General features: G+C 40.5%; 2 protein-coding genes and 2 long non-coding RNA genes across 4 annotated transcripts; 2 read left to right on the top strand and 2 right to left on the bottom strand.

The window, feature by feature from the left end:
• Positions 1-1,948: 1,948 nt before the first annotated feature.
• On the bottom strand, positions 1,949-7,826 carry rx3 (retinal homeobox gene 3). The gene is made up of 4 exons (XM_037116245.1): positions 7,343-7,826; positions 6,795-7,030; positions 5,543-5,864; positions 1,949-2,767 (listed from the first exon to the last, which is right to left on the bottom strand). Exons 1-4 carry the CDS (start codon positions 7,596-7,598, stop codon positions 2,640-2,642), a joined length of 942 nt encoding a protein of 313 aa, XP_036972140.1. The 5' UTR covers positions 7,599-7,826; the 3' UTR covers positions 1,949-2,639.
• On the top strand, positions 2,788-5,162 carry LOC119029436. The gene is made up of 3 exons (XR_005077989.1): positions 2,788-3,172; positions 3,807-3,861; positions 4,209-5,162. It is a non-coding gene; the product is annotated as an uncharacterized LOC119029436 (long non-coding RNA).
• A 1,457-nt stretch (positions 7,827-9,283) lies between the features above and the next one.
• Positions 9,284-13,294, top strand: LOC119030154. The gene is made up of 3 exons (XR_005078186.1): positions 9,284-9,415; positions 12,318-12,374; positions 12,513-13,294. It is a non-coding gene; the product is annotated as an uncharacterized LOC119030154 (long non-coding RNA).
• On the bottom strand, positions 11,770-18,348 carry cplx4a (complexin 4a). Its single transcript, XM_037117542.1, has 3 exons — positions 18,185-18,348; positions 16,188-16,275; positions 11,770-12,748 (listed from the first exon to the last, which is right to left on the bottom strand). The coding sequence occupies exons 1-3, from the start codon at positions 18,346-18,348 to the stop codon at positions 12,521-12,523; spliced, it is 480 nt and encodes a 159-aa protein (XP_036973437.1). The 3' UTR covers positions 11,770-12,520.
• Between the last annotated feature and the right edge of the window lie 1,264 nt (positions 18,349-19,612).

Raw genomic sequence — 19,612 nt, 5'->3', positions numbered from 1 at the left:
ATTGTTGTTTTAAATGTTAAAGAGGTATGAAACTTGATACCATAGACGTCCAAAATGATATTTACTGAATCATCTGTGGCTCTAGTTCACTTTTGTAAAAGTCACTTCAGCATTAATGATCAGGCTCACACTTTAGACCTTAAGAAAATGTAGATTTATAGTAGATTAAACTTAAATTAACAGTATTTTAACTGTTAACAAACATGAAATGCTTTATAAAACATTTATTAAGCTGTTGTAAAAAGTTTATAAACATCAGTTAGAGACTTCATAATGGCCATTCAAATAATATTTACAGATAAACACTGTATTTATTAACCATTTGTAGGGTATTTAATGAAGCATAAAGGTTTAAAAAGCATTTCATTGTTAAGTTTTTTGCTTTAAGAAAATGTTTTTTCCATACTTGATATTCATGTTAATGGTTTTCACCACTAGGGGGGGCTGTATTATATATTTCCCACAGTTAATGGGTGCTGAGCTGTCATGTACATCCACTGTGTGGCATAATTAAAGGTCAGTTACGCCAGATTCACACATTAAAATCTATTCACAGGTTTTCAGGTGCACTACTGTATATGTAAAACAATGTGGAGCAGGTAGATGCATTGTGGGAAATGTAGGCGGCTGTGTTGATTTTGTTGAAATTCTTTTTTAATTGTCCATAATGAGTCAAACAGTGTTTTTTAGGAGTGCAAGCTTAGACCAGCTGACTGCTGTTTAAAATCTGACAACTACATTACCCACAATCCAATTTTGGTCGCTGAGTGACATCACTGGAGGTAATGTATCAGATTACATGCAGCTTCCTCTGCAGCCACAAAAATGCTTTATACTACTTTTTTTTCACATATGCAGTCAAACTCCTGAAATTCTTCTCTTGAGCTGGTAAAAGTGGTGGAGTTGCCCTTTAATGACGGGTTAATGTGATTTCTGGCAGATCAGCGAAGGTCAGAGAGGCTACTGTACACACACTGTACACACACTGTACACACACTGTACAACACTCAGTGTACACACACATTATTTCATTCTCTTCATTTCATGAGACCAGGGCTGCCAAATATCTTTAATTTGGCCAGACCAGATGTTTCAAGTGCAAAAACCCCCATATTTAAAAATAAGTGAGTCAACTATGATATGAATCACTGTTTTGTTGTGTTTTTATGAGGTAAGATGATCTTTAAACATGCAGGACAGTTAATTATCGTGTTTATATCATCTGAGTGAGGCCAGCAGAGAGACACAGAAAAAATGATTAAGGAACTTTAAAAGATTATCCTGTTGTTTTTTTTCCCCCTCACATATTTCTTAAGTCACAAATACAGAAGAGAAAAAAGATGAGATCTCGTATCAGATTCTTTTTTTTCTTTTTTTTTTTCAAAAGTTACTTAACTCTCTCCGTACTATTTTTTTGCGTCTTAGCACGACGTGTGTTTGCGTTTGGCTGTCAAACTGTCTCTGAAAAATTCACCAGCTTCTGTTTTGTTGATGTTTTTTTTAACATAAAATGTTTATTGTTTTATAGGAAATATTCACATTTGTTTAAATCTTTCATGACAAAATCAAAAACCAGCAGCAGAGGAGGAATGGATCAGAATGAGCTCGATTGGCCGGCAGAAAAACACTCCGACCAGATCAGGGACTTTGAGTGAGTGGAAAAAATAAGGACCTTTCCAATATTTTCCTGTCAAAAGATTTCTTTTCACACATTTGTAAAGTAGAGAAAACAAATTAGTTCTTTTTTAAACAAATAATTTTAATGTCTTGCCTCTCTGGGCTTCCATATCATACCATTTTGCATCTTAACACTAACGTTGTTTGCTTTTTTGGTCCTTGGTCCACCATTAAGTTTCAGTTTTGCTCCAGCGCCCCTTGTGTTAGACATTTCTGACAAATCTGCATCTCTCATTTGTGACAAACTGTCTGAAAACATACGTGACATGTGTATTTTTTAACATATAAAGTTTATTGTATAGAGAAAATATTCACATTGGGTAAATCTTTCATGAAGAAGATCAAAAAACCAGCAGAGGAAGAATGGATCAAAAGATGAGTAGAATAAATACTGAGGGGTGATGGACTTTGTTGTGTCGGCAACGTGACGCTGGATAAGAGTGAAGTTGGGTTGAAAGAATGTGAAAGTTACCGGAAACGATGAAGGAGAAGAAAACGATGATCCTCAGACGGCTTTAGTTTCATATTTTACAGGAATTTCACAGTAAGAGTCACAGATTCTCAGTACAGCTCGCTTCACTTTGAGTCCCCTTATAAACAGCATACAAACATTTAATCTTTTTTTTTTGTTTTTTTACGGTATTTGTCAATAACTTCTATAAAAACATATTTCATATAATTTTTGCTTTTAATTATCTGTTTTGTACCTCCTTCTGTCAGAGCCTTGAGGAGTCACTTCTGTTGACAGTTACACCACTCACAACCTCATCAAACCATTTATTAAACGTTTAGATGTTGCTTAAAGTTTTACCCTGATAAGTGGCGAGGATTGTCTCTAGTCCAGGATGCCAACTGTAGATTTCAGTCTTTCAAACATCCAGAATAAAAGTCCCGTCTGCATGAAGAGGAAGTCAGTTTTTTCAAAGGATGCTCTGGTGTCCGTGTGTCGCCTCCTCTGAGCATCACCACGTCTTCCCGATAGACTGAATATGTTCCTTGGCCTTCATCCTCAGCGAGGCGATACTGGAGTTCCTGGGGTCGGCCGAGCACTGGTACACGGGGGGCGGGGGGCACATGGAGCCCATGTGGGGCACACTGAAAAAAATGATTTTTTGTCCCTGTAATTATTACTTCAATTATGTATATAATTCTACAAGCAAATAACATTTGAGTGCTTTTACTTTAAAATGTCGGTTTTCATGTGGTTTGTTATTTGGTGTTTGTTTGTAAGAATGTATCCTCAATTTTGCATATAAATTTTACTCTGTATTCCAAGTAATATTCACTAAACTACTCCATTAACTTTATTAGTTGAAATGTGCAAGTAAAATGTACTTGGGTGATATCAGTGAACCTGGCAACCTCCCTTGCACTCGGTGTGTGACGTCAGGCCGTTCGTTGCATGCTGTGCTGTTGAGTGCCTCTGCCCTCGCACATGTGGACACCTGAGACCGTGGATCAGCAGTGGGATTTTAGTCGACATGGGACCGCGGAGGTAAGTCTTGACAAAAGCTAACAAGCACACAAACGTTGTAACGCCCGTTTTATGTGTTATTTTTTGTGTAAGTCGGCGGCTCGTTTTTCGTCGTCGTCGTCTTCTGCTAATGTTAGCTAGCTAGCGCACTTGTCGTTTTTGACTGGAGGCTGTGCTTTTATCAAAGTTGGATATGTTGCTGGGTGGAATGGCTGGCTTGCATGGTGTGTCTGTGTATGTGTCGCCCCATAGTCTTCTGCAACTCCCGACCATGTTTGCAAAGTTTGGATGAAAACAAGTGCAAAACCGGATACCCACATTTGAGAGGAATATCGCGTCCGCGCGCGCGCGTGTGTGTGATTGTGTGTTTTTCCATCCACATGGGGACAAAATTCTGACTTTTACTATACTGGTGGGGACTAACTGTCTCTTTGTGAGGCTTAAGACTTGGTTTTAGAGTTTATGTTTGAATTGGGTTTTGTTTAGGTTAAGGAGCTAGGTAATGCATTATGTCAATGAGAGTCCCCATGGAGATAGAAGTAGAAACGCGTGTGTCTGTGTCTCTATGTCTGTCTGTCTGTCTGAGTCGACTGTGGCTGTGTTAATAGAAATGTATTTAAAAAATTCATAGCTAACACTTTTTTCCCTTTTACAGAACCTAAGGTCATTTGCTCATCACTTTGCAATTTCCAGTCCACAGCTGAGATAAGGTAAGATCAAATTTGTAATGATTAGGAACAGAGAACACAGTTTTAGTTTTTATGTATTGAATTTGTATTTTTCAGGTGCAACAACATGAGATGGGTGTGTAAGATATGTAGGTTTGAATCAGAGAAGAGGGGACCATTGTTGAAACACTACAGACTAAAGCATGGACATGGTGGGCGCAGCCAGTCAGTTCCTTGTCTCCATACTGATTGCAGGGTCTGCAGACACACCTTCCTCAACAGTCTAGGCATTTTTAACTGTTCCATGTTATTCAACCTCCCTTTCACAAACTGTTTGAAATCTAGACTCAGCCATTGATTTCTAATTCTAGTTGTATATGTTTTCACAGGATGTCAGCCAAGAGGCAGTGAAGGAGGACTGCAGTCAACACTTGATGAAAGTCATCGTCATCTGTCAGAACCTGGAACAGGAAAGCCAAGACCTCAGCTATGTGTCTGTAGTCATAGAGGGGAAAGAGGTGTTGGAGGACTGCAGGAGTGTGGCAAATGCTTGTCTGCTCCTCATGGGTGTCATTTATGCAGTCAATCTGAGTTACCCACTGAAACTCAAATACACATTTGAGGTATTTCAGAAAATGCTTCTTGAGCTCGATGCTCTCAAAATGTCTTCAAAGGTCCAGGCTCTCCACAGGAAACTACTAGCATGAGTGTGTTGAATGCTGCAGTGTTTTGAATCCATGTGCCCATGCACAGGAAAGGTTTTTAGTTCTTGTTCTTCTCACATTTCCTTCTGTGATCACAGCGATCCAGTGTTAGTAGACAGTTGATTCAGTTGCTGTTGTGATACCTCTTCTCTGTTCTGAGGTTTAAAAGAAAGGAATACCCTACATATGGGAAATTGCCAAGGTGTGTGTGCGTGCGTGTGCGTGTGTCATTTCTGAAAGTCATTTCTTCCCCAATTTTTAGAAATCTGTGAATATTTGGAAGAAAGTGTCATCAGCAGCAGGTCATGTTTTCTTTTAAGAGGATATTCACACTAATTCTCCATTGAGTGTGTGGGAGGATTCCTCACCTGCAATACAAAGGCTGTGTTTATTAGATTTTAAAGGATGTTCACTGTTTCTCACTGTTTCTCAGCCCTATTGTGTGTGGACAGGAGTGTGCGTACGTGTGCATGTGTGCATGAGTGGGTGTCTGTCTGTAATGAGACAGAAGTGTGTGTGTGTGTGTGTGTGTTTTCAATCTTTGTTCATGTACACCAAAGGAAGGTTATGATGTTATGTAGACATACATATATGTCAGTGCAAATTGGAAAATAAAATGTCCATTTGAAAAATTGAAAATGTTTATTTATTCACTTCACAGAAATGGCAACAAATTTATTGTGGTAATGTGAAGTCATAAATTAAATTTAATTCAAGTAAATATTACTTAATCATTTCATAGAATTAAACAAAGAAAAGCTTAGTTAAATAAGAGTAAGAACCACCTGAAATATTTAACTGGATTTTGCAATTAAAATGCAATGGTAATTTAGTAAAATTTACTTCCAATAGGTGAGTTCTGCTTGTGAGATTTACTTGAGTATTTTTTGTAAAGAAAAGGTGTTTTTAGGAAGTAAATGCTACTTAGAATTATCCTGAGTAAAAATTACAAGGGATTTCCGTGTGGAAAAACTTGCCTAGCTTTTTTTAAGTAAATGTCACTCCAAATTTTTTTCAGTGCAGGTGAGCGCTGTGTCCCAGCGCAGGAGAGTTGAGGAAGGAGGCCGGCAAGGAAGAGGGCATGGAGGGGGGAGGAGAAGGGGTGTAAGTGCCTGAGAGGCCCTGCGAGCCCGTGATGAAGCCCGGGAGGGACTGCAGGGAGGTGGAGGTGGTGATGGGGGTGGAGAGCCAGGGGTCCAGCTGCAGGCTGGAGCCCAGGGAGCTGGTGGGGGAGCGGCTGAAGGAGAGCAAGGAGGAGCAGGAGCTGTCCTGCAGCTTGATGGAGCTCACCTCCAGCTTCTCCTGCCGACGCCACTTGGCACGCCGGTTCTGGAACCAAACCTGGAGAGGAAGAGGAGGATTTTTAGTTTGGATTCAACCTCATACAGTTTGATTTACTTTTCCTTGCAGAGGCAGCTGAGTGCAGCGGTTCAGAGCCAAGACAGACACATGATAGACAGATGAAGCAATAAAAAAAAAAAAAAAAAAGAAGAGCCTTTTTTTAATGAATTATGATATTTAGAGCTGTGGAGGATAAAAATGTCAGCTTTTACACTGAATACTTTGCTTTCAGTTGCAATATTTAAATAACAAATTAAGGATTTTTACAAACAAAATATATTAATAATTTGATCAAACTTCCCAAATTGTCAAAGTTTTTGTCAAGATTTGTCATGTTGACTCTGAGATAAAAGCAAAATCTGAAGAGGGTTAAACATTTTGTGATAAAACTTTTTTTTAAAAGTCTCACTTTACAAATTCAGTGAGAAAAATAAAATCTAAAATATTTTTGTTCTACCAAGATAAAATTGGACTACAATGATATAAAGAATTAAAGTAACTGTGGACAAAAATTACTATGTGGAGAAAAAAAAGGAAATGATGAAGAAAAACTTGTTTAACTATAAAATCAAATGACAAGTTAAATTCCCCCAGAAATCGGAGTAATGTGACCACATTAAACTCATATTTTACAAATTGTTTCTCTAAAATTACATTTTTTTTCTCTTAAATCTGGTGTGATGAGGGAAGATTTACCAAAACTAAACTAAGGAAGGCATTTCTGCTCAGATCATTGAAACTTTTTTTCTGTCGTTGCAGCTGTTTACTAAGAATATGACATGTTTTGTTTTGTTTTTGCTGTTTCTGTGAGGATATAACACGTTTAATCAACTAAAACTTGTCATCACGAACACACAGGCGGTGACTCAGGTGCAGTTCGGGGCGCGCGCGCACACACACACACACACACACACACACACACACACACACCTGGACGCGGACCTCCGGCAGGTTGACCTTCAGCGCCAGCTCCTCTCGGCTGTACACGTCCGGGTAGTGGGACTTCTCGAAGGCTCTCTCCAGCTCGTGAAGCTGGAAGGTGGTGAACGTGGTTCGGTTCCGGCGGTGTTTCTTCTTCGGGTTCTCGTCGTCGGACAGTTTGCCGTCTCGGTCCGGTGAGTCCGGGCAGGCCGACGCGTCCGCGGCGCTGCTGGCGCAACAAACACCTGCGGAGAGAAGGAGTCAGAGAGAGTTGTGACCATGTTGAGATATTTTTCTTTTTTGTCTTATTCTTATAAATTCATGTTTAACAACTTTACTTTTCTTCTCTACACTTTTTTTTAAAAGGATTTCAGCTGCAGAAACACGATGCGTAAAACCCAAATAAAATGACGCATGACTCAAAAAAAGATGATTCTCTTGAGAAAGAAGTAAAAGTTGTGTGTATACCTATATTATTACTATTGCAGAACATGTTTTAAGTTTACTTTTACACTTCATTTGATTGATTTGATCGTGAAATTTGGAAGGAAACTTACTGTCAAAACTTTCCGAGGACGGACTTTTCTTCATTGGCGTCACAATTACATTCCGCTCTGCCTCTTTGACCAGGACCTTGTCCGTCAGGCTGTAGGAGGCCGCTTTGTGGAAGATGCCGTCCTCTTTAAATCCCAGTATCGCCTCGATGCTGTGGATGGTGGACGGGTTGTCCCCCGGGCTCTGGACGGAGCGTGCGGACGGAGACAGGCGCTCATCCATCATCATCACTTGGGAAGTTGATCCAAGAAGCCACATTTGTCGGTAAATTTCCCCCTCAAATAACGCTCACAATAAACTTTCGTTTTGGCCGAGTTGATCGCCTGCTCTCGTGTTTGGGTTAAGTTGGAGACAAACTTGCGCGCAGGCAGCAGGAGAGAGTCGCTCAGTGGATGTGGCGCATCCCTCAGAAGGGGCTTTTAAAGTAGCGCCCGCTGCAAGACCCCCTGCTGGTGCGGCACCCCCGCTGCACGTCAGAGAAGGGGACGTCCTGTTGGATTTGTCCGCCGGTGGTTTAAGGGGGGTAACTGTGCGCTCACGCATGCAAGGGCACCAGTGCGCCACCCTCCCACACTAAACTCCTCCCCATCCCCATCTCAAGTGCATCAGTCTGCTCTAAACCGACTTACATAAATCTTAAAACCATCTTTCCACTCCTCCAGATGTCATGCTCATGTCAGTCTGTGTAGGAAGAAAAAAAAAAAAAAAAAAGGGAGGAAGATTAGGGCCCACAGATTAAGGTACAACAAAATCATAATTACAAGATTTCTGGTGGGGACACGGATTGCAAGATGACAGCTTAATATTTAATCAAAGCGTCAAGATATTGTTGCCAAAACCAACCGACACATCGAGCAGAGAAATTGATTTATTGACCTAAAAGAAAGAAGAAAAAAAACACGCCCACATGTTGAATCGAAGAGACTTTATAGGCTTTGTTAGAAATCAGTTAAATCATCTTCTAATGAGCCATGAACCAGAGTTAGACCAGGAGGAGCTTCTTTTTTCTTCTAGGCGTTGAGTCAAAGAGGGTAACAAAGCCCAAAGAATAACAAATTTGGGCTATAACCACTTAACAGCAAACAAAGATTGACAGCAGTGTGGTAATCCTGCTTAAGGGGATTACATTATTTTACTCAAAAGAGTTAAAACCCCTAAAACTATTTAGCTTTTCCTAATTACAGGAGGTGACCTTATCCTTTGTTTGGCGGACAGAGGAGGTGGAGGAGGAGGAGGAGGTGGAGGAGGTGGAGGAGGTGGAGGAGGAGTAGGAGGAGGAGGTGGAGGAGGAGGAGGAGGAGGAGGACGTGGAGGAGGAGGAGGAGGAGGAGGAGGAGGACGTGGAGGACGTGGAGGAGGAGGAGGAGGAGCAGGAGGAGGAGGAGGAGGAGGAGGAGGAGGTGGAGGTGGAGGTGGAGGAGGAGGAGGAGGAGGAGGAGGTGGAGGAGGAGGAGGAGGAGGAGGAGGAGGAGGTGGAGGAGGAGGAGGAGGAGGAGGAGGAGGAGGAGGAGGAGGAGGAGGAGGAGGAGGAGGAGGAGGAGGTGGAGGAGGAGGTGGAGGAGGTGGAGGACGTGGAGGAGGAGGTGGAGGAGGTGGAGGAGGAGGAGGAGGAGGAGGTGGAAGAGGTGGAGGAGGAGGAGGAGGAGGAGGAGGAGGAGGAGGAGGAGGAGGAGGAGGTGGAGGTGGAGGAGGAGTAGGGGGGGTTCAGAGGGAGAGAGATGCTAACTGAGCTCACTTTTAATTAGCCGTGATAAAAAGTTTGATAGGCGAGCAGAACTTTATTCACACAGCAGAAACTTTTTTAAAACACACTGCCATGTTTTTTTCCTGAGCTCGATGGTGTTTGCTGACACACGGACAGATCGTGATTTGTTTCCTGTGGGAGAAAAAGTTTGAGCTGATATAGTGGTGTTTTTTTTTTTTTTAATTTAAATGTCAACAGTGTTCAGGAGAAGACTGAGCAGTCATGAGCTCAGTGCTCAGCTGATGGTTGGATGCACAGCAGCTGAGTGTGGAAACCTCCAGCGGTCACGACACCAGCGAGGAAGACGTCACAGACACAAGACTCCTCACAGGTTTCTTTAACTTTACGTAACGTGTGCTGAAGTCACGTCAAACTTAATTTCCAAAATCTGAGATGGGACATGGCACCGATCAGCTTCGTCCTCTGTGATGATCTGAATCTGAACGTGAGATTGAAGCTCTAAGGCTTTAGATAGTTTAGTTAGGATCTTAACTTGCTGTTCTGTGGAGAGTTTGACGAGGAGGTTGATGCCACTTTTCCATCTGGTACAAACAGTCTTATAAAGACTCGGCATTATGGGAAAAAGTCAGCCTGCCTCTATGCAAAAGTAAAAAAAAGTTTAGAAATGTTGGAGGGTTTATTTTGGTTCAACAGGTGTTATGTGTTGGACTCTTTCCAATTCTGTTACCATACAGATGAAACCACTTTTTCCACTTATAATGAATTCTTATAAAGTTTTTTTTTTGTTTTATTTTTTGCTATTCTACGTCGATGCACTGCCATCCAAAATAATCATTACTTATGCCAGGATCACTACTACTGGTTCTAGTATTACCATGGACATTTGATGAGAACTGGACAGACAACTATGGCTCTCTTGGGGCCTGAGTATTACAATGTACTGCAGTATTACTGTGTACTGCAGTATTACTGTGTACTGCAGTATTACTGTGTACTGCAGTATTACTGTGTACTGCAGCTCTGCCTGTGGTTTGTCCACGAGATGTTGCCATACATGTACAGGTACTTTGACTACTTTGTGCAGAATCAGTGTCTCTCTATTTCATTATTCTTCATCTTATTAAAAAGTTAAATACAGTGTAAGTTAGTTAGTTAGTTAGTTAGTTAGTTAGTTAGTTATCTATACAGCAACATTCAGAGACATAAAGTAAAAAGTCAGACATTAAGAACATTACTTTTTATATGTTTCTATATCACAGCTGACTGAGATTATTTTTTGTAGTTAATTTTATGAATGTTGTTGTCTCCTGATGTGATGCTCAGTTTCTGTCTGTACGTTAGCTAGCTGTCATATATTCTCTGCATCCACATGCAGATGAAAAAGAAAACTTAATCCAATATGTTAATGATTTTTTATATATTTTTAGAAAGGAAGAAAATATGTTTTCTAGGTTCAAATTTGAAAAACACCTAAGTTTAGACCCAGACCAGCTCTCTGCTAATGTAGCCACGCTTTGTGCTAAGCTAAGCTCACAGTCGCCTGGTTTCATATGAGCTTCATGGATCGGCTCACATAGTAGCCTATGAGTGACACCAATTTATTTACCAAAGCCAAAGGTTTATTTCACAAAATGTTTAAATATTTGTTCAAACGTATGTAGTTTTGGCAAAGAAAATGTTTTTAAACTAAAAAAGATCTTTCTTTGTTTATATGTGGCGGACCCTGCCACATTTCTAGCTTCAAATAGTGTTCTGGACCTTTTTTTCCTCTGGGAACAGCTTATTTATTGAGATACGAAAAAAATGAATATTTCTGAATATGTATTATTACCTCACTATTACTGTAAATATTACAATATCAGTTTTATCTCTAAAACTACATAATGTCCCTTTATGGGGACTTTAATGTGACACGGCGTATCAGAGCCGTGGAGATTTTATCCCTGCTGTCCCACACAGACAGGTCGAAGAGCGATAAAGTGGTAATGATAGTAAATAAGTAATTAAATAATGGGTCACAAGTTAGGTGAAAACATTCCTCCAACAGAAACGCCGAACGAGAAACTGTAAAGTCAACTTCCTTTTTCCAGTTTAAAAGAAATGATCTGGTGTTGTAAAGCTTCAGTTTGAGAGAGAGAGAGAGAGAGAGAGAGAGAGAGAGAGAGAGAGAGAGAGAGAGGGAGGGAGGGGGAGAGAGAAAAAGAGAGAGAGGGCGAGATAGATAAAGAGAGAGAGAGAGAGAGAGAGAGGCACAGGCTGACAACCTTGGCTGTGCTGATCCTATTAGATGTTAATCTCCAGACTTCATAAATCCACAGCCGTTTAAACTTCGGTTCATGTGAAACTCTAAATGTTGAGGATCCCTCCCTCCCTCCCTCCTCCTGCCTAATCATCCCTAACAAGTGTTTGGATAATGCCCAATTAAATTAAGACCTTCTATTCTTTATTCACTGCATTAGCCCTGATTCAGGTAAATGGGATTAATTGTCAGTTAATCTGAATGTTTGATGGTTTGTACGACAGCATTCTTTTCCGTGCGGCTGACCGCATCAGAAGGATTTGAGATGAGAAGTTTAACACATTTAATAAAGATAACACAGTGTTTTCTCCTAAAATCAGGATCCATGACGGTTTGAATTAATCATAATTGACTTACACGTGGAGATTAGTAGAGACACACGCAGACGTGTTTCATGTATATACATCTTTATTTGTTGACCTCCATATATTTCTGTGTTTATGTACATTGTTCGAATACACTTTTTAAAATTCAGTATTTTGTAGAAATCTGCGAATGTTTCAGGCTCGTTTTTATGACGATTAAAGTGTGTATGTGGTGGAATTCAAAAGGTTGCGACGACCCTCTGCTCTGTAACAACAACCAAAAGAAGAGAACAGTCTACATATCATCAAACAACACATACAAAATAAATAAATAAATAATAAATCTAGAATAATCAGCAAACCAACAGGAAAGTTCAAACACTCAGACAGGGTTGAATTTTGTGACTTAAATAAGGTATTTTTTTGACCAAGTCTTGATATATTTTTGTTTATCTGACTGAAAAATCACACTTTTAGAGACTTCAAGTGTCTCTTTTTACAACAAACAGAACATTTTCTCACAAATAATCAAAATCGTTGAGACGTTTGGTGGCCTGTGCCGGTGAGAGGCACGATTTTGACCAGGAAAATCACTTTTCTACATAATTGATCTAAAGAAAGTGTGGGAGAGATGGGGGCACCCTGGTTTTAATTTAAAGTATTTTCAGTGTGTTGCAGTAACAAGCTAACAGGAGAAACGTTTATCCGTCAGTGTAAGGAGACTGGTAAGTGGCTGGGCTTCATTTTTTTTTTAAGATGATGTGCCTTTTTATTTTTTTTAGTGCTTTAATACTTCGTAGGCGGTTTCACTCTGCAGATTCATCCTCTCGTCTTCTTCTGTTCTTCCTCCTCGTCGCACACAGGCGACCGTTCACATGACGGAGCACTTCTCCTCCGCTTTGCTCTTCAGCTCGGTGACGGTGGCCGAGGCCTTCTCCTTCAGCTGGTCCATGTCCATGTTCTGCAAGTTTTGAAACTGGCCCATGATGGACTCCTTGCCCTCCTCCTCCGTGGCGTCCTCGTCCACCATCTTGAGCAGCTCCTCGGGCACGTCCACGTCGTCCCCGGCCATCTCGATCATGTTCTCGTCCTGCTCGCTCTGCGGACGACAACAGGGAACAAGGTCAGAAGTGTCACCATAGGCCTTTTTTTTGGCATATAAAGTCACCAGAACATGAAACTGCTCGCTAAAGTTTCTTTTTTAGAGGGTTTTAAAATTTAGATTTTATTAGCTTTGAAGCATTTATTCATAAATATTCACATTTTCTTCTTAGAGTTGCCTGTGTTTTCTCTCAAACTGTAATAGAGGAGTTAAAATAATTCTCCACAATGTCACTTCAGCACCAGCCATGAGGCATTTATCTGTTTTTCCTGGTCCTAAAATATGGTGTAATATTTATGGCACTGTATTGTAATTCACCAAAGTAAACAACCAAAAGCCAAGTCTGGCTTAAAGGCTTGTTAAAAGATTAACATACTGTCTGCCTTCCCTGGTTTCCACAACACACGGCACATCTTCCCACTGCTGGACTCAAATCTGACAGTCCTTCAGCACATGTTGACCATCGTTCGTATTGTATTGTCCTCTTTTGATTTTACTTAAAATGTAAAAAATTGGTCTTTGTTTTTTAAGTAAATCTTGAAGTTCTGTAGGGATGGACAACAGGATATCACAATACGATATATACGATATCTCCATATTGTAAAATCTCTTGATAAAAATGAATAAAAGAAAGGGAAAAACAATATTTTGGAGCATAATTGCTTTAAAATAAATGACATAGCTCTTTGTTTTTTTAACTCAAACTACGAGTGACAACAGACGGACGAGGACACAAGCTCACAGATGAACTCTTGGCGCTTAATCCACATTCGAGTAGCTGAGCTCGAGGATTCTTCTGCTTTCTGCGCTTTCCAACATTTATTCTGACGCAAGCTCGACTTCACTGACCCACTGCACGTGAATATAAACGCTCAATTTAAAGCCAACTCAATCTAATCGCTTAATATGTGGAGGAGTCATGCAATAGGTACCGCTGGGACTTCTTTAAACGTCAATCTGTGGGATTAACTCGGCCCTGCTTTAGCCTCTCAACTCCGAATCCCAGCGATAGTCTAAAGATACCTTCGATTGCGTCGCACGAGACTCTAATTCCATTACACGACACTTCCTGTTTCGACCCACACTGTGAACTGGCAGCTTTAAATACATTCATATTTTCTAAGTGGTGAGCGGGTGTCGTCGACCTCCACCCAGGTAAAAGAAAAGACTCGACACAATAGGACCCCTTTAGGTGCCTTATTGTTGCTGGAAATCCATTTAGTTCTCATAAACACACGTCAGCTCATTGTCACTTGTTCTTTTCTGCAAATGTAAACATCATTTATGGTAGTTAATTAGATCTATATGTAGAGGCTCCTGCCATTGTCCTCGTCATAGATGTGTGTGGGTTAAATTTAAAAACAGAAGGAGGTGAAAAGAAACGCAGCCTTGGTTTTAAAGCAGAAAACTGAACAATAATGATGTCTGACAGTTTCCTGAGCGAAGGTCATCGCTGCATTCAGATGGATGAAAATCAGCATATTAGAAAAGCTGCGGTAGGAAACTCTTTTGCCACAAAAACAACTACAAGCAAGTTTTCACCTCTAGAGTAATTTATGGGGATTAGAAGAAGAAGACACCACACATCTCTTACAGAATTCCAACATACCTTTTGTGCTCCCTCCATTATGGCTTATTTCTCTTTAACAGTCCTTTTTAAAAAGGTGCAGTCGCTCGCTCGATATCCACTAAAGTAGATTCAGTTCAGGCTGCCCGCTGCTCCCTAATGAGCCTGGGACACCTGCTCAGCGGCATTTGGCTTTGTAAGACTCAAGGTGCAATATGGGACACACATAGGCTAACGTCTCCAGGACGCCGCTTTCAACGTCTTCCTCACTAATCTACTGGCATGGCCTCCGCCTCCTGTCGCCCGAGCTTCAGCTGCCAGGAGCTGCTGTTAGATAAAGATAACCCCGAGCATGGAGCAGCTATTTGTTGATCTACCTGTGCAGTCAGGGCAGGACTGCTGATTTATGATACCTATTCTAATCAAAAGACTGAAAAAAGTAGCGTATTATCTGACAGAATCATACGGTCGACCTGATTTAATGAAAAGTGCCATCAGATAACTTCTTTTGGGATTTGACACTAAATAAATCCAATTTACTGGACTTTAATTATGAAAAAATTATGAAAACAAAAGAAATTGATGCATAAGCTTCATTATAGGTTGAGGCAATTGGTTAAACATTACTGAAACACCCCTGATTTATCATTTATAAGAACTATATAACCATTTAAAAACCGTTTTAAAATGTTCACAACAATTGTAACACCTTTTGGCATCAATAAGTTGATACTAGTGCATAAACACAAAAATATAAAAAGTATATTTAACAAAGAAAATATATATAATATCAAAAAGAACAAACAAACATTAACATTAACAGCTAAACATTATTTTGATTGAATTATAAGGTTTTGACTGATGTGCATAAACCTTTACAAATGTTTATTAAATGACATAAAACACCTAATGGGAGGCTGCTGTAAAATGGATGCTGTGATAATCACATAGAAATACTGAAAAATGATAAACACTTAAAATGTTTTTAATCTGCTTATGTTATTATCACATTGTACCGTTTTATAAACTGTTTATTACATGTTTATATAGAGATTATACATGCTTGAAGGGGGGTTAAAGAAAAGAGCTACCTTGAAAATAATCAGATCAACCATTAGTCCTTTGTGAGTCGGTCAACCAACCCAGCAACCAACCAACCAACCCACCTACCAACCAACCAACCCACCAACCCACCCAGCAACCAACCAACCAACCCACCCACCAACCCACCAACCAACCCACCAACCAACCAACCAACCCACCTACCAACCAACCAACCCACCAACCCACCAACCAACCCAGCAACCAACCAACCAACCCACCTACCAACCAACCAACCCACCAACCAACCAACCAACCCACCAACCCACCAACCCACCAACCCACCAACCAACCCACCAACCAACCCACCAACCCACCAACCAACCAACCAACCCACCCACCAACCAACCAACCCACCAACCCACCAACCAACCCACCAACCCACCAACCAACCCACCAACCCAGCAACCAACCAACCAACCCACCAACCCACCAACCAACCAACCCACCCACCAACCCACCAACCCACCAACCAACCCACCAACCCACCAACCCACCAACCAACCCACCAACCAACCCACCAACCCACCAACCCACCAACCCACCAACCAACCCACCAACCAACCCACCCACCAACCCACCAACCCATCAACCAACCAACCAACCAACCAACCCACCTGTTTTTAAGCTCGACAGGTCATTGAAGGTCAACCCTCATTTACAATGACATTGAGTCAAACAAAACAAAGAAAATGAGAAATAACACCATTAACAAATAGAAAAAGATTAATGTATAATATTAACTGACATGCAGAAAATGAACTGTACCTTTGGCAGCCTGTACTTTTCTCTCAGACACACCCTCAGCGTCGCCCTCTCTGCCTTCTTGTTTAAGAATTCGGCATCTCTCTCCATCCTGAAATGGAAATAAAACACATATTATTAGCAGGCAAATCCCAGCAAAGTGAAAATTCATGATCTCGTGAGGCTCAATGGCTCAACAGCAGCAGAACGGATTTTTGATTCTCAGGAAAAACTGTTTTTCTATCGCAAAATGTTTTGTTTTACTGTTTCTTAATCCAGTGTGCACATAAACAACAGAGAGACAGTTCAGCTCAACACAAACATCCTGCAGTTCACCTCAAGGTCATTGTCTGAAAAAATATTGTATTAGATTTTTAATATTCAGGTGTTTATTAAAAAATATATTGTTTTGTTACAACAACAGGTGTATTTTTGTGTTATTTTCATTCGAGGTGGGCTATTTTTAATCTTCAAAAACATCCCAAAACTACATATATATATTTTTTTTAAGGAAATGCTAGTTTTGGGCTTGAATTATAAGAATTATGTCATTTTTATGTCATAGGTGTAGTTTCATAAGTTTCTTTTTACACAACTTGATGAAAACTGCTTACTTTTTTTCACAATTTTCCTGAAATCATCACAAAGTTATTTGCAGTTTTTTTTTTTTTTTTTTTTTTTTTTTTGAAGATTTAATATTCCATAGCCTCCACTCTGAGAGACCCTGCGTCTTCCTGCATCTTTGAGGTGAGTCTCACGTACTTTCCCTCAGCCAATTAAAGATGGGATTATTAGGCCAGACTGAGTCAAGCAGATTTGCAATGAAGCCAACTTGAACTGTAGTGAAACAATAACACAGTCTGTGAACTGAGGTGTCTAACAAAGTTAGTGGTGAGGGCGATTTTTAACGAGAATATTGAGGTTCTTCGTGTTCTGAAACGTTGGCGTCGATCGGGATTTATTCGCTGCAGATGTGAACACCTTTCTAGAAAATCTGCTATTATGGAGGCCGCTGTCAATTTTTTTTGTTGTCTTTTAAAACAAATTGTGATTTCCTAAACACATGAGAGGGGAGGGCAGAATTAATCTTGTTACATAACACAGGCTGACAGGATCTGCTTGATGCTGCAAAATCTACACTGTATCACCAAAATCCAAACTCCATATCAGTAACAAATTTAAAGAAAATAATAAATATTTACACAATTTCTTTAAAAAAATGATTTAAGACATTAATCACACAGTTGGTTTGTACTGTATGTGTACATTGTATTGTTTTAGTGAAAGGAACTGAGACTTTAATATGACTGTAAAGCTAAATATCTTATAAAAATAAATTCAATAGTTATATAAAAAATAAAATATGATTGACAGTAAAATGTACATATTGTAGAAAACTGATTAATATGATTAATAGTTATATATATTTTTGCAGGATTCTGATTCATTTTCTGAACCAACTCCTTCCTCTTTGTTAACCCTTTGACTTTTTTGGTAATTCAGCATAAATGTTCTCACATTTATTGCACCAAAGCTTTCGCTTTTTCACCAAAACCATGTTTTAAAACAGCCATTTTACAATCCCTCTCTCAGTTGTGTTCAGAAGTAGATTGTCCCTCAAAATGTCCCCCTAGAAAAATGATGCATGAAACAGATGACAGATTATGGGAGATTATTGATCCAGGTCCTGCGTGACCTTCGGTGGGTTATTATGTCATCGATTCAGGGGAAAAGAGAAGAAAAGATGCACCGTGGCATTCTGCTGTGACCTTCAGCAACAGATGCATCTCTCCAAAACAGCTTGCTCGTTGTAAAATCATGGACATTATTAATATATGCAAGTTTACATTTGGTGTCGATTGAAAAATACAGTTAAGTGTGGTGGAAAAACAGTGAAGGGTTGTAAATGCAGAAGGAGAAAACAGCTCGTCAAGGTCAGATTATACATTCTGCAGCCATGCTGGGTTTTTCCGATGGGGCCCGATGGCATCAATTCAAAGTTGGCAACTGTTGCTACTTACTTCTCCTCCACCAACTGTTTTTGGTACTCTTCATACTCCTCGCGTGTCATCCCTGCTGCTTTGGCTGGATCTGAGGGGGTGGCCTCCTCTTCTTTGTCACCTCCACCACCAAGACCCATTCCTGACAGGGGGTTCCCAATCATGCTCTTGATCAAGAAAGCCATCTTGAGCTGTGTGACTGTTTACTCTGCGAGAACGACAATAATTTTTGTGGATAAGGGAAGAAAAAAAAAAAGGACGCTTGCTCCCGTTACGGTGCCCCTCCGGTACGCCTTCCTATAGCTGTCAAATCCAGTGGTAGCTCTCTAGCTAACCTGCTGCTTGACTATGGAGCCAAGGACACACTGACGACCAGCAACAGACACACACACACTCACACACACGCACACAACATTTTGCCTCGGCCATAATCTGGATTTAATCCTCCCTGCTCCACTATGCTAAGAGGCAGATGGCCTGTTTTCTCTCTATTTTTAAATCATGCAGACCTTCGCAGATGACCGTCTTCATTAATTTTGACACTTTGGCGTGTTCTTTGGGTGAAACAAGGTGCAGCGCTCATCATAAAAATGGTTTTGGAGACGGGTGTCCTCAGTTTGGGACCACACATATGTTGCTTCCGCCCACTGGTGCTTAATCATATTAGTAAAGTACGGGCCGGCCCGTGTGCAGCTTATACTGCTGAGACCAGGCAGAGTGGAGAGAGAGAGGAGCGGGATTAGAGTCTTGTTTATCCCCCAGTGGAACCGTCGTGTCTCATGCCGTGCTATTGTTCGAGGGGAGGATGATTGACAGGAGGATGGGACATGGGGAGGAGACAGCTCCCATTTTACCTCATCCTATGACAACATCACTATCTGCAGGATTGGTGAAGGACTTGAAGATCACTAATCAATACTGTCGGGAGCTCAAACATTTCAGAAACTCTCATCTGCAACCAAAAATGTCTTTAGAGGTGTTGAATGTAAATTCAAGTTGAGAGTTTAAAGGTGAATAAAAACAGGAACTTAAATGATTTTTATTATTGTAAGATTGTTTTGTCTCCACAGATCTGAACCAGGATTTTGTGGTTTCATGTTATGCATCTTTGACCGCTCTCAGCCCGAGAGGATATCTTTAATTGCTTCCTGTCACACCCGCTGGTATTACTGGATCTATGTGCTGCATTCAACACAGCTGATCATGAAATACTGATCAACAGACCAAAGCGGGTCGGACTTTCTGCTACTGTAGGAAATAGTTACAAGATCAGGACTAGAGATGTGAGTTTCATTTAATTGGCTTTCAATTTTCACTGACACCCACAAATCAATTACCAATAATAATATTTAGGAAAAAACAGCAAAATGACATGAAACACAAGATTCTGTTTGTGAGAGCCGTCCAGGAGTCGCTTGTCAGAACCAGCATCAGCTCGTCTGCTTAATC

Source organism: Acanthopagrus latus, chromosome 12 (genome assembly GCF_904848185.1).
Source record: "Acanthopagrus latus isolate v.2019 chromosome 12, fAcaLat1.1, whole genome shotgun sequence".
NCBI classification, from domain to species: Eukaryota; Metazoa; Chordata; class Actinopteri; order Spariformes; family Sparidae; genus Acanthopagrus; species Acanthopagrus latus.
This window is presented reverse-complemented; position numbering and strand designations above follow the sequence as displayed.

What these genes read in the sequence shown, in the direction of transcription:
- cplx4a (XM_037117542.1), bottom strand. Translation starts at nt 18,348, where the DNA reads ATGGCTTTCTTGATCAAGAGCATGATTGGGAACCCCCTGTCAGGAATG. An exon ending in AAACAGTTGGTGGAGGAGAA is followed by an intron (nt 16,276 to 18,184) that starts GTAAGTAGCAAC and finishes TTTCCATTTCAG; the next exon opens with GATGGAGAGAGATGCCGAAT. An exon ending in AAAAGTACAGGCTGCCAAAG is followed by an intron (nt 12,749 to 16,187) that starts GTACAGTTCATT and finishes TGTCGTCCGCAG; the next exon opens with AGCGAGCAGGACGAGAACAT.
- rx3 (XM_037116245.1), bottom strand. Translation starts at nt 7,598, where the DNA reads ATGTGGCTTCTTGGATCAACTTCCCAAGTGATGATGATGGATGAGCGC. An exon ending in GTCCTCGGAAAGTTTTGACA is followed by an intron (nt 7,031 to 7,342) that starts GTAAGTTTCCTT and finishes TTCTCTCCGCAG; the next exon opens with GTGTTTGTTGCGCCAGCAGC. An exon ending in TGCCGGAGGTCCGCGTCCAG is followed by an intron (nt 5,865 to 6,794) that starts GTGTGTGTGTGT and finishes CTTCCTCTCCAG; the next exon opens with GTTTGGTTCCAGAACCGGCG.